This window comes from Cherax quadricarinatus, chromosome 23, assembly GCF_038502225.1.
Source record: "Cherax quadricarinatus isolate ZL_2023a chromosome 23, ASM3850222v1, whole genome shotgun sequence".
Lineage (NCBI taxonomy): Eukaryota > Metazoa > Arthropoda > Malacostraca > Decapoda > Parastacidae > Cherax > Cherax quadricarinatus.
Window position 1 is genome coordinate 42626299 of NC_091314.1, and position 14222 is coordinate 42640520.

General features: G+C 43.5%; 1 protein-coding gene across 4 annotated transcripts in view; it reads right to left on the minus strand.

Moving 5' to 3' along the window:
• The window catches only part of LOC128685674 (rho family-interacting cell polarization regulator 2), a 535723-nt gene that overhangs the window by 130647 nt on the left and 390854 nt on the right, over nucleotides 1–14222 (minus strand). For 3 of the 4 annotated variants that reach the window (XM_070088105.1, XM_070088106.1, XM_070088108.1), the window contains one exon: nucleotides 5728–5847. The exons of the other annotated variant lie outside the window; for it this stretch is intronic. In XM_070088105.1, coding sequence (XP_069944206.1) covers nucleotides 5728–5847 — 120 coding nt within the window. The remainder of the gene's footprint in view (nucleotides 1–5727; nucleotides 5848–14222) is intronic. 4 annotated transcript variants of the gene reach the window in all.

Here is a 14222-nt window from a genome sequence, read left to right on the forward strand (position 1 = left end):
GAATATTATAGATAAATACACACTGATATATCTGTGACAAATGATAGTTAATTTTTAGAACATGATGGAACATTATTGGTGAAAATATACAGAAATTAATTTTAGAACAAGATAAAACATGACTCAAAACTAATAATAAAGATTAAAAATATATTATAGTTCAAAGTCAATCAAATAAAGAACATCTGTGAGAGTAAATACCATGAGTATTGTAAGAAAAAGTGGTTGAAAAATACCTGGATAACAACAATTGAGAAGATAATTTTTGCAAGCTATAGCAAGAATTCAAGCAACTGCAACATGTGCCTTGAAGGCCAAGAATTAAGAAGAATGAGGAAAGTGTTTAGGCTTATCTACTTCCCCCTAATATCAACACTAATGACAATGTATCTATTTAGAAAGTATTTTAAAGATTTTACATACATACAGTATACAGTAGGGCCCTGCTTGATGGCATTTCAACTTACGGCATTTTGCTAATAGGGACATTTCAAATTACAGAATGCAGTCTCAAATTCCAGACCCACATACAGCAAATATCCAAGAAAGCCTCCAATACAGTAGGCATCCATTCAAAGATATGGTAATATGTACCCCCAAATGGCTCTTCTTGCTCTTTACCACTCTCTCATTTACTTTTACCTCACCTATGGCATTTGTGCATGGGGCTCAACCACAGCAAATTACCTGAAACCTTTAATAACCCAACAAAAAGCTGCAGTGTGACTGATTACCAACTCCTGCACCAGACAACACACTCCACTGCTTTTTAAGAGCCTTAACTTGCTTAGTATATAAAATATCCACACTCATTATTAAGCCTACTACACACACAGAACATTAAACTCAAATACTAACCCTTCTCTCAAAGTCCTACTTGATAACTACAACAGAACACACAGGCATAACACAAGGCACAAATCATTCTTTGATATCCCTCGTGTTCATCTCTCCCTATGCGAAAATGTTATGCATGTAAAGGGCCCAAAGATCTGGAATTCATTGCCAGAACACACTAAAGGGCCCCTGCTGCCTGCAAATCAATTTAAGGCCCTACTAAGAAATTACCTCATCACCCAAAATTAACCAGACAAACACTATACTTAACATCTACCAGTTACTTAAAAACCTCCTAAATAATTTATGACTACTCAACTATTTGATCATTTACTTCAAACTTAAAATTGTTTCAATTTCATTACTGTACATTGTGCTTGATGATTGCTCAACTATTTAATCATTACTTCAAACTTAAAATTGTTTCAACTTCATTGTTTTAAATTGTGCTAAATTGTAATACTGCATTTTTTATATACTATATCAAAACTGTAATTCTTCTCTACTGAACTTTTTAAAACCATATAGTGTGAACTAGTTGAATATTCAATTTTCTAGTATTAATCTTAAGTTAGCCTTAAGTCTGCCCGAAATGCTCTGCATATAAAGGGGCTGTTGGCATGTTCAACAAATTATCATACATAACAGCATATGTGTACATTACCCAGGATAACCAAAAAAAGTCAGACAAACTGATTTATTTCCACTAGCATCTAAGAGTAGGTGTTAGAAATTATGAAACTCAGTGAACAAGGTATGTCGATGGTAATAATAATAATAATAATAATAATAATAATAATAATAATAATAATAATATTATTATTATTATTATTATTATTATTATTATTATTATTATTATTATTATTATTATTATTATTATTATTAATAATAATAATAATTATAATTCTTCATCTTTTAACGTACCAGCTGTATCCCACCAAGGTGGGATACAGCTGGTAATATATGTATACAGGAGAAGGGGTTACTAGACCCTTGTTCCTGGCATTTTAGTCGCCTCTTACGACATGCATGGCTTACGGAGGAAGAATTCTGGTCCACTTCCCCATGGAGACAAGAGGAAATAAACAAGAACTAGAAAGAAAATAGAAGAAAACCCAGAGGGGTATGTATATATATGCTTGTACATGTACGTGTAGTGTGACCTAAGTGTAAGTAGAAGCAGCAAGATGTACCTGAAATCTTGCATGCTTATGAGACAGAAAAAAGACACCAGCAATCCTACCATCATGTAAAACAATTACAGGCTTTTGTTTTACACTCACTTGGGAAGACGGTAATACCTCCCTGGGCATTTGCTTTCTACCAACCTACTACCTAGGGTAATTATAATTAATAAATAATAATAAATATGATACAGGTCCACAACCCTCTATCCGAAATGCTGAAATTGGAAAAATTCCAAAAAAGCAAAAGTTTTTCGTGGAGTGTGGAGCATCAGTCATCTCAGTGCTGGGTCATGCCGTCATGTGGCGGCATTGAGAATCATTCTGAACTTTGAAAAATTCTGAAATTCGAAACTAAACTGGACCCAAGGGTTTCAAATAAAGGGATGTGGACCTGTAATTGCTCTGGGGTTCTTTAAATTCAAGTTGTATACTTGGTGTAGGTGTGGCAGGTGGTGAGCTACTACACCTGACTTTTACAACAAATACTCACCTCTCACCCTACATTAAGACTACAAATATTTTAAGGTAAGTAATGAGTTTACTGTGGGTGTATTTAACTTTTTATTGTTTTTATGCCTAGTTCTATTGCTAACTTAATATATGTTACTGTAAGCTTGTTATCTGTCATTTAAAAGTAGAAAAAATGGCATTCCTCTTTATGGTGGCAGCCTGGAACCTAACCTGCCGTATAAGTGGGGCCTTACTGTGTATATCTGCTGAAGAGGATCTCAGTAGCTAGTCAAAATAAACAGCTCCTTCCATTATGTGCTTGTCTCCTATGATTTTACTTAAATATATAAATAAGAATTTGATACATACATGCCCTCTTCTAACGAGAGCCCAGTCAAGATGTGCCTGGGTGCCTGCCCCTAGCATTGCTGCCTGGGTGCCTGCCCCTAGCATTGCTGCCTGGGTGCCTGCCCCTGGCATTGCTGCCTGGGTGCCTGCCCCTGGCATTGCTGCCTGGGTGCCTGCCCCTAGCATTGCTGCCTGGATGCCTGCCCCTAGCATTGCTGCCTGGGTGCCTGCCCCTAGCATTGGTGCCTGCTGCCCCTAGTACTGATGCCTGAGTACCTACCCCTTGCATTGGTACCTGGATGCCTACCCCTAGCATTGGTACCTGGGTGCCTGCTCCTAGCATTGCTGCCTGGGTGCCTGCCCCTAGCATTGCTGCTTGGGTGCCTGCTCCTAGCATTGCTGCCTGGGTACCTGCCCCTAGCATTGCTGCCTGGGTGCCTGCCCCTAGCATTGCTGCCTGGGTGCCTGCCCCTAGCATTGCTGCCTGGGTGCCTGCCCCTAGCATTGCTGCCTGGGTGCCTGCCCCTAGCATTGCTGCCTGGGTGCCTGCCCCTAGCATTGGTGCCTGCTGCCCCTAGTACTGATGCCTGAGTACCTACCCCTTGCATTGGTACCTGGATGCCTACCCCTAGCATTGGTACCTGGGTGCCTGCCCCTAGCATTGGTGCCTGGGTGCCTACCCCTAGCACTGGTGCCTGGGTGTCTACCCCTAGCATTGGTACTTGGGTGCCTACTCCTAGCATTAGTACCTGGGTGCCTACCCCTAGCATTGGTACTTGGGTGCCTGCCCCTAGCATTGGTACCTGGGTGCCTGCCCCTAGCATTGGTACCTGGGTGCCTACCCCTAGCATTGGTTCTTGGGTGCCTGCCCCTAGCATTGGTACCTGGGTGCCTGCCCCTAGCATTGGTACCTGGGTGCCTGCCCCTAGCACTGGTACCTGGGTGCCTACCCCTAGCATTGGTACCTGGGTGCCTACTCCTAGCATTGGTACCTGGGTGCCTACCCCTAGCATTGGTACCTGGGTGCCTACCCCTAGCAACGGTACCTTGGTGCCTACCCCTAGCATTGGTACCTGGGTGCCTACCCCTAGCATTAGTACCTGGGTGCCTGCCCCTAGCATTGGTACCCTAGTGCCTACCCCTAGCATTGGTACCTGGGTGCCTACCCCTAGCATTGGTACCTGGGTGCCTCCCCCTAGCATTGGTACCTGGGTTCCTACCCCTAGCACTGGTACCTGGGTGCCTGCCCCTAGCACTGGTACCTGGGTGCCTCCCCCTAGCATTGGTACCTGGGTTCCTACCCCTAGCACTGGTACCTGGGTGCCTGCCCCTAGCATTGGTACCTGGGTGCCTACCCCTAGCATTGGTACCTGGGTGCCTACCCCTAGCATTGGTACCTGGGTGCCTACCCCTAGCATTGGTACCTGGGTGCCTACCCCTAGCATTAGTACCTGGGTTCCTGCCCCTAGCATTGGTACCTTGGTGCCTACCCCTAGCATTGGTACCTGGGTGCCTACCCCTAGCATTAGTACCTGGGTGCCTGCCCCTAGCATTGGTACCTTGGTGCCTACCCCTAGCATTGGTATCACTGAGGGCAATGTTGCCTGTTAACAATCTCAAGCTTCATCGCTACATCTGCCCGACCTCACAACAGGTTTTCTAAAGGAAATATTACAAGACTAAGACTGTAGATGAATGGTTCAGAGAACTGGCAAGTTGATAAATTAGACACATATGCAACACTTGGGTATCTTTAATTAGGAAATGTTTTGCCACACAGTGGCTTCTTCAGTCCATACACGAGAATGGTGAAGAACAGGAGAAGTTTGAGGTAATCAGTCCCTCAGCCTTGAGTCGATGTAATTAGTCCATCAATCTAGAAAAGACTGTATTCTTTTCAAGATGGATGGACTGATTACATTGACTCAAGGCTGAGTGACTGATTACCTCAAACTCCTCATGTTCTTCACCATTCTCCTTTGTATGGACTGATGAAGCCAGTATATATGCCACGTCTACGGCCCTATGCTGTACATTCTACAAGATTGATGGACTGAACACATCGACTCCAGGTTGAGGGACTGATTACCTCATTCTCCTCCTCTCCTTACGCCTTCCTCTTTGTATTGGACTGATGAAGCCACTGTGTGGCGAAACGTTTCCTGAATAAAGATTCCCATATGCTGCATAAGTGTCTCAATCTTCATCTTACATGTTCATGAAACAAAAAGAAAAGATCACCAGTCCTGCCAGAGAGTAAAATACTGTATTTATAAAAGTTTTCCATTTCATGCCCTTATGACAAGTTGGTACTACCTCCCTGGACAGTCACTAGCTACCATTGCTTACAAGGAATATAGGTAAGTGATAATTAGAATTGATCTTCAGTGACACAGACAAATGATGTTCATCAGAGATACATTAGAGTAAACACAAGGAGCAAAAATTTAAGTACTGTAATACATTCCATGGTGATGCAAGTTGAACAGTCCATAGCAATTACAAATAAATATCGTGAACACAAAATACCTAGGAATTGCTTTAGAAAATGTTTTAGCATCAAGAATCTAAATAATAAAACATAGTAAGGAACAAATGAGAAGTAAATCTAACAAAACTTCAATAAAACTGAGTCATGCCATGTCATGAATGTGCAGAATTTGTTAGAACAAAAAATTAAGCAGTTATGAAAATTTTGTTTTCAAACACGAGATTAAAAATAAAACTGGGTAAAAAGCTTGAAAGTTAGATGCAAGCATCAGTTACTAAGTAGAGGTAGGTATATGTCGACCAATATGACTGAAGAAGCTGTAGCATGTACCGACCCTGCTCAAGGTGCGACACATCGTTAATGGTGAGTCTATACGTGTTATACTAGAAGATATATCTTATACATTATACTCACATCAGGATTATCATCAAAATCATCATCATATTCTGCACTGAGGAAATCAAAGCATTCTAGTGCAGACTCAACCAAGAGGCTGATCTCTGAGGCATTGCTCTCTCTTCTACTGCAGCAGTTCTGCAATATTTAGACTATTTTAAACAGGAACTGACCGACCCAAGGAGTGAAAGAAATTACTGGTGAATTACTGGGTGAAGCAAGAAGAGATAAGCAAACATCATTAACTACACAAAAATATAAAAAAAAAAAATAGAAGAACCCACATCAAACTGCATACATTAACACAAATTAAGAGCACGATACTGGGTTTGTGACCATGATTTTATATACACAGTATTTATAATGTGCAGGGAAATTATTAAGATACAAATATAGAAGGATATAGATAACATATTATTTTAAGATGAAAGTTGCATAATAAAAAAAAAACTGCAGTCAAGATAGAGATCATCTGTCCCTCATATAAATGAACCAAAGTCATAAGAATACTGTGGCCACAGACCACTAGTTGACCAGAACATTCTAAATCTATCAGAACTGATCATGTCCTAAGAATACTGTGGTCACAGACCACTAGTTGAGCAGTACTTCCAGTCAGAACTAGTCATGTCATAAGAATGTTGCCACAGACCACTAGTTGAACAGAACATTCTAAATCTATCAGAACCGATCATGCCCTAAGAATACTGTGGTCACAGACCACTAGTTGAGCAGAACACACTATCAGGATCAGTCATGTTGCAAGAATATGATGGTCCCAGACCACTCACTAAGCAGAATACATTATCAGGACCCATCATGTTGTCAGAATCTGGCAGTTTCAGGCCATTAAAATTTCAGTTTAATTACAAAGCCTAGTCTGAGAATACATAGTCAGCACATACAATACTTTGTAAGACTTTTCTTCCTCCTGTCAATGAACCAAACCATGTAATGGAAATATTTTGTCCACAAATGTCACCTATTACATTCAGGTAAAACACTAAACCCATGTAGGTCACTCAACATTGCACACCAAGAGGTGGCTGATTGATATTAGGGTTAAAGTGGTAGAAGTGTTTCAGAGTGTAATAGTAAATGGAGCAAATAAAAAATTGGACCTATAAATCAGTTTCAATTAAAAAGTGAAAAAGTATTTGCATTAATGGTAGTCACTGAAGAACTGGCAAAAAATAAAATAGGCATGTGGTCTGTCATGTAGTTCATTCAAGACTGACGGAATGAACAAATAATTCTTACAGAGAGGCAATGGCTGTCCCTTTATGAGATGGCCATGTGAGAGTCTGTTGTGAGTGATGAAGAGTCATCAGAGTACTGATTCCCATAACTGACAGCCATGAAGGGACACTGGAAAGAAGCCCAACTAGTTTCACTAAAAACAACTTGTCTTGTTTCTTAGACCATATACTACCCAAAATCTTGTAAGTGGTGAGTTAATACTGGAAAATTGCTTGGGTAGATGCCCAGCAATGTCTGAGATGCCTGTCCACTCAGTCAAGATTAACTCTGTACACTCAACAGGGAATTTTCCAACAACAGCAAGACCTCACAAACAGATTCATAACTCAGCATTCACCAGTGTACAACAATGATGACAACAAAGGCCACTAGGAATACCTCCTTCAGCACTTCAATCTGTCCCTGGTCACCCGGCCTCCATTGCTGCAAAAGTGAATTTTGGAATGAGGAGCCCCAATTTCCAGACATGTAGAAGCTCTGCGTTGGATTAAGCAGAGCTAAATGAATGGCCACTGATGCAGGAATTAATAAATAACTGTATATAATGAGTCATCAGTCTTCAGAGAGCCAATGATGCCAAAGTGCAAGTGGAAAGTGTTACAACCAGAAGTAGTGGATGCAATACGAGACACTGTACGCGATGCTCCCAACATGGCCATCATGTGTTACAAGTTCTTGAAGCTAACACAAGAGTGTGATGAATGATGATAGCACCAGTGACTAGATGCCAAATGTGTGGTGAATAATGATAGCACCAGTAACCAGACACCAAGAGTATGTGGTAAATTATGATAGCACCAGTAAGTAGACACCAAGAGTGTGTGGTAAATAATGATGGCACCAGTTAACTAGACACCAAAAGTGTGTGGTGAACAATGACAGCACCAGTTAACTAGACATTAAGTGTGTGGTGAATAATGACAGCACCAATTAACTAGACACTGAGTGTGCACTAGATTAAGAATTTATGTGCCTCCCTTCCCTTGTAAAGATGATATATCATAATACTCATGTTCCTTGTTTTATGCATCAGATGTGTTCCAGGGTTTTGGTAGCAGTATTAAGCTTACTCATGCTATAAACAATTATTTCCCTATAATAGGAATCTCGAATACACTTTGTGAACCACACCAATCACAATCAGAAAATGATATTACTGATATGAAATTATGATTAGAAATAGAACATACCATTATAGTGCATTTGCATAAAGTGAACCAGCATAGAGTGAGAGGAAACTTGAATGGTAAATGCTGTTGCATCAAATTATGGTGGCTAAGTTATCAAAAATTTGATGCAATAAAACCTTATAGATTACAAAAAAGAAAGTTGGAAAAATCTCATTGAAAACTGTTGTACATATAAACCTGTTAAAAGTAGCAAGAACACAAGTAAGTGTGCAGTGGTGGGTGACTCCCTGCCAGACACAGCACTTATATTATAAAACAAAGGCAAGTGGCAACAGCTGCCACCAAGAGTCATGTACACTGGTTGAGAAGTCAAGTTGTGACATCTGTGCCAGGATTAATGCACAAGATGGCTGCCTCAAAAACTATGGAACAATATACCTGCGGCACTAAAGGCCATATAGCAAGATGCTGCATGAAGGGTCCGGCCTTCCACATTGAAAACAACATCCAATGTGGCTTGGCAGGAGAGCATGACTAGAAGCAGAGCAGTTGTAGCTGCCATCAAGGGTCCTTTCCCTTGGTGGGAATCAGCCAGTGTGTTAATAATAGTTACCCTTCCAGGTCATCCTGGCATCCAGTGCAGACAGGGGCAGATATTGGTGCTAAGATGTGTGTGTGGCAGGCCCACAACATTTGAGAATAATTAGGGAAATCCAGTGCAGGACTACATCAAGCACGTTTCTGCCTGTGTTCCATGGCTGGAGGCAAGGTGGCAGTGCTAGGAACAGCAGTGTGTGTCCTACAGCTGGATGGTAAGATCAACAGGTACTGGGTGTACTTCCTCACTCACACAACCTCTACTCTTCTCACTGGAGGATTGCTAATGCCTGGGTCTGGTAAACCAGAATTCCCTTCCTTCTTCCCCCCCCCCCCCCACTCTCTCTCTCTTTTTTTTTTTTTACACAGAGTTAGACAAGGTTAGGTTAAGAATTCCTAGCTTTACTGACAAGCTATTTACAGGTTAAGGGTTCCTAACTTTATTGACAAGCTAAGAGCTGTTACCTACATCAGCTCATTTGAAAGCATTTTTATTGTCATGAGACATACAAGTAGGGAACAGGATGAAGTTGGAGCCATCTGTGAGCCAGCATTTTCAGCTGATCAATTGACTCTGTCTCGTTGACATCATAATGCTGTACAAATGTGTTCCAGATTCAAGTCATCCTGGGGATAAATGATCTCAGATGAAGTGATGTTCTGGAGAAGGGTACAGCCAGAGTGAAGTTGCTGCTTTCTGCCTATCTTGTGGTATAGAAGCTTGTTTCACGCTGTCCTCAAAGTGGAACCAAGTGTGGTACTTTGACAATATTGGCCTTGTACATAACAGTAAGACCACCCACATCCCTCCTGTGTTGAAGGCTCTGCTGAAATGACAGATCAATCCAGGATTGGTCCAGGCGAGAGATGAGACATCTTGCTCTGTTCTCTACTCTGTCAAGCAGTTGCAGATGAGAGGGGGGTGCAGGCAAACCAAGAAAGTGGAGCATACTCAAGATGTGAGAGTACTTGTGCCTCATACAGAATCTTGCAACCCCAACTGTCAAGCAGATGTGAGATACAGCGAAGTGCTGTAAGCTTCCTGGCTGCCTTGTTTGCAAGATTTACAATGTGGTTCTTCATGGTCAGTTTGGAGTCAAATTTCACCCCAAGGATATCAGCTTCTTCCCCAGGTGCCTTCACCCTCCCATTCATCCTTACTACTGCACTGGTATTACCATCATGGTGCCTAGAGGCCATAATCATTTGTGTTTTCTCATGTGCAAATGTTACTTGCCATCTATTTCCCCAAGCTGATATAGCTCTTAGCTGATGATTGATGTAGCTTAGAGTAGCTGGCATTTCTTCTCTTGGATAAGTGAATGTCAGTGTACAGTCGTCTGCATATGCATGGGATTCTGGGATGAGCTGAAGAAGGTCACTGAAGTAGACATTCCATAACAATGGTCCCAGCATGCTTCCTTGTGGAACACTTGCCCCAGTAGGATGTCTTGCTGATTCCGTTCCACTGAGAACTACCCTTACAGATCTACTATGAAGGTAATCACTGAGGAGACATAGTGCAGAGCCGGCAATTCCCAGAGCTTGCAGTTTTGCTAAGAGGTTCTGGTGCCACACCAGCAATGTCCGGTGCTACCACACAGCTGACTTTGCATTCATCCAGTGACTGGTGCCACTTAGTGGAGAGGTTCAACAACAGATCAGCAGCAGAGTAACCTTTCCTGAAGCCATATTGACGGTCACAAAGTAGTGAGTGGTAGTCAAAATACTCTGTCATTTGTCTTGAGATTATTGTCTCAAGGATCTTGCCAATGATTGACAGGAGTGACACTGGTCAGTAGTTGCTGATTTCTGCTCTACTATTCTTTTTGTGAACAGGGACTAAATTTGCCTCTTTCCACAGAAAAGGCCATTTACACTGTACTAGGCAGTGCTGAAAGATGCGAGTTAGAGGTGCTGCCAGCTGGTCTGCACATCTTCTCGGCAATCTTGGGCCCAACTTGTCTGGGCCCACAGCCTTTTCTTGGTCAAGTGATTTAAGAAGAAAATGCACCTCCTCCTGCCTTATTGTCACCACTGACAGTTTTGACACAGTTCTTGCAGCTAGCCAAGGAGGGTCCCTTGCTGGCAGGAACTTGAATTTTGGTAGCAAAGTGTTACGCAAAGAGGTACGCTTTCTCTTGACTACTAGTAGAGGTGGTCCCATCCTGTCGATTTAGAGGTGGAACAAGTTCATCAGGCAGATAACCTTGTCTGTCCTTGACCAGGGACCACCAGGTTTTGGAGCCTACCCTACCTGATGCTATTTTTCTTTTTGTGTTCACCCCCCGTGTAGCGATGGCCCATTTTTCAACGTCACCCATATGCCTACAGGCTTGCCAGTGCAAGTTCCTGTTATAGGTGGTAGGATGTCTCTTATACCTTTGCCATGCCTTGTAATTAGCAGTAGCAGCCTCTCTACAACAGAAGCCAAACCAAGGTTGATCTGTAGGCTTTGTCATATATTGCTGGTGAAGAATGTGTTCTTGTTGTAGATTAAGGATGTGTCCAGTGAAGGCTTTCACTTGGTTGTCAACATCCACTTGGAGAAGAGCATTCCAATCAGTGGTAGTGAGCTCAGAGCAAAGGGCTGGCCAATTACCTCTTTCCCATAGCTAGGTTGTGTGTGTGGACTCCTCACCTCATTCTGTTGGGATCTTAAGTGTCGTAAAAACAGCCTTGTGGTCAGATGATCCAACGTAGCTGAGGGGTTGACAAGTGACTATACCTTCTGCCAGATCACTCACTACTAGGTCAAGGGAGGAACCAGAGATGTGAGTAGGGAAATCAACAAAGTTTCTCATGTCAAATACTGCAAGAAGGTCATCAAAGTCCCTCTGTATAAGGTGTTGGTTGAAGTTGCCAACAATTATGATATGTTGACAGTTGTGTTGTAGCAGAAGGGAGTCCACATGTTCCATTAGGAAGTTGATGGGGTCTGCATGTTTTGTAGATAGCCTGTACTGTCTGCACAGACAGCCTATGCTGTCTGTCAGCTTAGTTCATATTTCGTGGCACTAAGGTGCTGCCCTCTCTAGGCCTGCCCAGGTCAGTGGGACGCTGGTCCCACTCACTCTCACTCACTCAGCGGCCTAGAAGCAGTCAACAAGTCTACTTCCTCTCTCCCTCGTGGGCATGGCCCTCCCGGGCCATGGGCACAAACACACAAGCCTGTGTACTCACCACGACTTTACAAATAAAGTAAGAAGCCTCCGAAGACTTATCATTGAACCCTGCTCTGCTGCAGCAACAACAAAGTAAACTCGTTCACATTGGTGGCAGCAGTGGGATATAAATGGTGGGAAGCGGTGGTTGCAGCAGGTTGTGTTTGCCTGGGGAGAAGAAGGAATGAAGTTGTTCACTTCATCACCCTACACAACAAGCACCAGTCTCTCAACGAGTTATCCTGATGTGTCTGCACGTTTCAGCATCCAGACACAGGTACAAGCAGGATCTAGCCGAAATTTGCTGAATTTCTTCAAGAATTGTAAGTGGCATCCCAGTGACCCCACACTACAGCGTCCCACGCTGTTTCTCAAGTCACATGTTCAGCATCACTTGTATGTTCTGCTGTTGTTGTTCAGCTCAGCACAGCTATTTCAGCTGTGCTGAAATAGCTGTTTTGTGGTGATTTCTGGGCTCCAGAGTGAGTTTCTCCACGAGTTTGTGGGAGAAGAGGAGGAAGTGGCCAGGTTCCTGCCTCACTCACACCTCACCCACCTACCACCACTATATGCTCACTCCCTCTGCTGTGTTTTCCACTGTTTTCCATGTGAATTCATGGCCAGAGCTGTGTATCTGAGTGCCCGAGGCCACTCGAAGCCACGTGGATCAGCAAGCCACGTGGATCAGCAAGCCATGTGGATCAGCATGCCATCTAGATCACGACGCCACGTAGATCATGACGCCATGTGGATCCCGACACCACGTGGGGTGTGGACGAGTTACCGAGCCAGATGTCCCAGGCCACATGCTGTGGTCTGCTGCTGCCCGACTTCATGATGTAACGACGTCTACTGACGTCACCTCGCGACGTCACGCTTGACATCACACTGTCACATCGAGTGTTCTAGTAATTATGTCAGTATTGTCGAGAAGACTGAGAGAAGACATATGTCGTGTGTTAATTAATTCCTCTCAGTCAGTGTTCTCACATGTTAGTGTATGGCTTAGTGTCAGTTTTGTGCACAGAAAAGCATCATTTGCTAGTTTAAGCCATGTTGTACTGCATGTACCGTGGGTGTGTGTAAAGTTTCCGTGTGCCCAATGTGGTCTTGAGCCCAGACCAGTGTGTAGCACCATGTTACTGTCACCCGGTGTGACCAGTGCATTTGACAGCTGATATTAGTCAGCCCTGAGCATATGAGCCCCTTGTACAGAAAGCTCTTATGCTCATTACTCATAGATGTTCTGCAGAATCATACCTGCTACGATTCCCATCGAGATTTGTTTCACTTCACCTCCAGACCTTCAGAGTGCAGTTATATGTAGAGAAACAAAGTCTCGGGGCACTTAGACTAACCTCTGCTATAACTCCAACTATTGAGAGAATGACACTCATCAAGCCGCAGTTAGCCCTGTCGGCAGGCACTGTGTCAGCCTCGTGTCATAGCTTCAGTAAGCTCCTGCAAAAGATGATGTCACTTTGACTGCTAGCTCGCTCACTGCAGTCTGGTGTATGATGTTACGACTCCCAGATGTTTTGCCGAGTTGTCTCTGCCACAACTCACTCCATTCTCGCCGGCAGTGACAGCCCAGCGACAGTACCAGTCGAGAAATGTCCTCCTGAGTCACTTGCCAGAAGAAGACCTGCCCAGTTGCTGAGTACTGATGATGCCTCACTTGAGGGCACCAGCATGTCATGCCCCAGGTTGAGTGAAACCCTGCAGTGACTCCTACGATGACTGCTTCACCTTTCTAGAGGAGACCATAACCTGTTATGTCACAGCTCAGCTGCAACAATGTTTCCTGTGTTGCAGTATCTGTCCAGATGCAGGAAGGAGTGCAGTGATGCCCATCGACGCTCACTGCCTATGACCACGATGTTTAGCACACCTCACATGTTTTTTTCTTCCCTCCCTGTAGGAAGTTTTTTTTTCCATGTCCATATGTATATACATGTTTTTTATTTTGTGTTCTGTGCCGTTCCTACGAGAGAGAGACCGAGTTTTTTTACCACAAGTATTGTCGCGTCAGGACGATGCGAGGTAGGTGGCCAAGCAAATATAGATAGCCTGTACTGTCTGTACAGACAGCCTATACTGTCTGCCAGCTTAGTTCATATTTCACGGCACTAAAGTGCTGCCCTCTCTAGGCCTGCCCAGGTCAGTGGGACGCTGGTCCCACTCGCTCTCACTCACTCAGCGGCCTAGAAGCAGTCAACAAGTCTACTCCCTCTCTCCCTCGTGGGCATGGCCCTCCCGGGCCATGGGCACAAACACACAAACCTGTGTACCCACCATAACTTTACAAATAAAGTAAGAAGCCTCCGAAGACTTATCAATGAACCCCACTCCACTGCAGCAT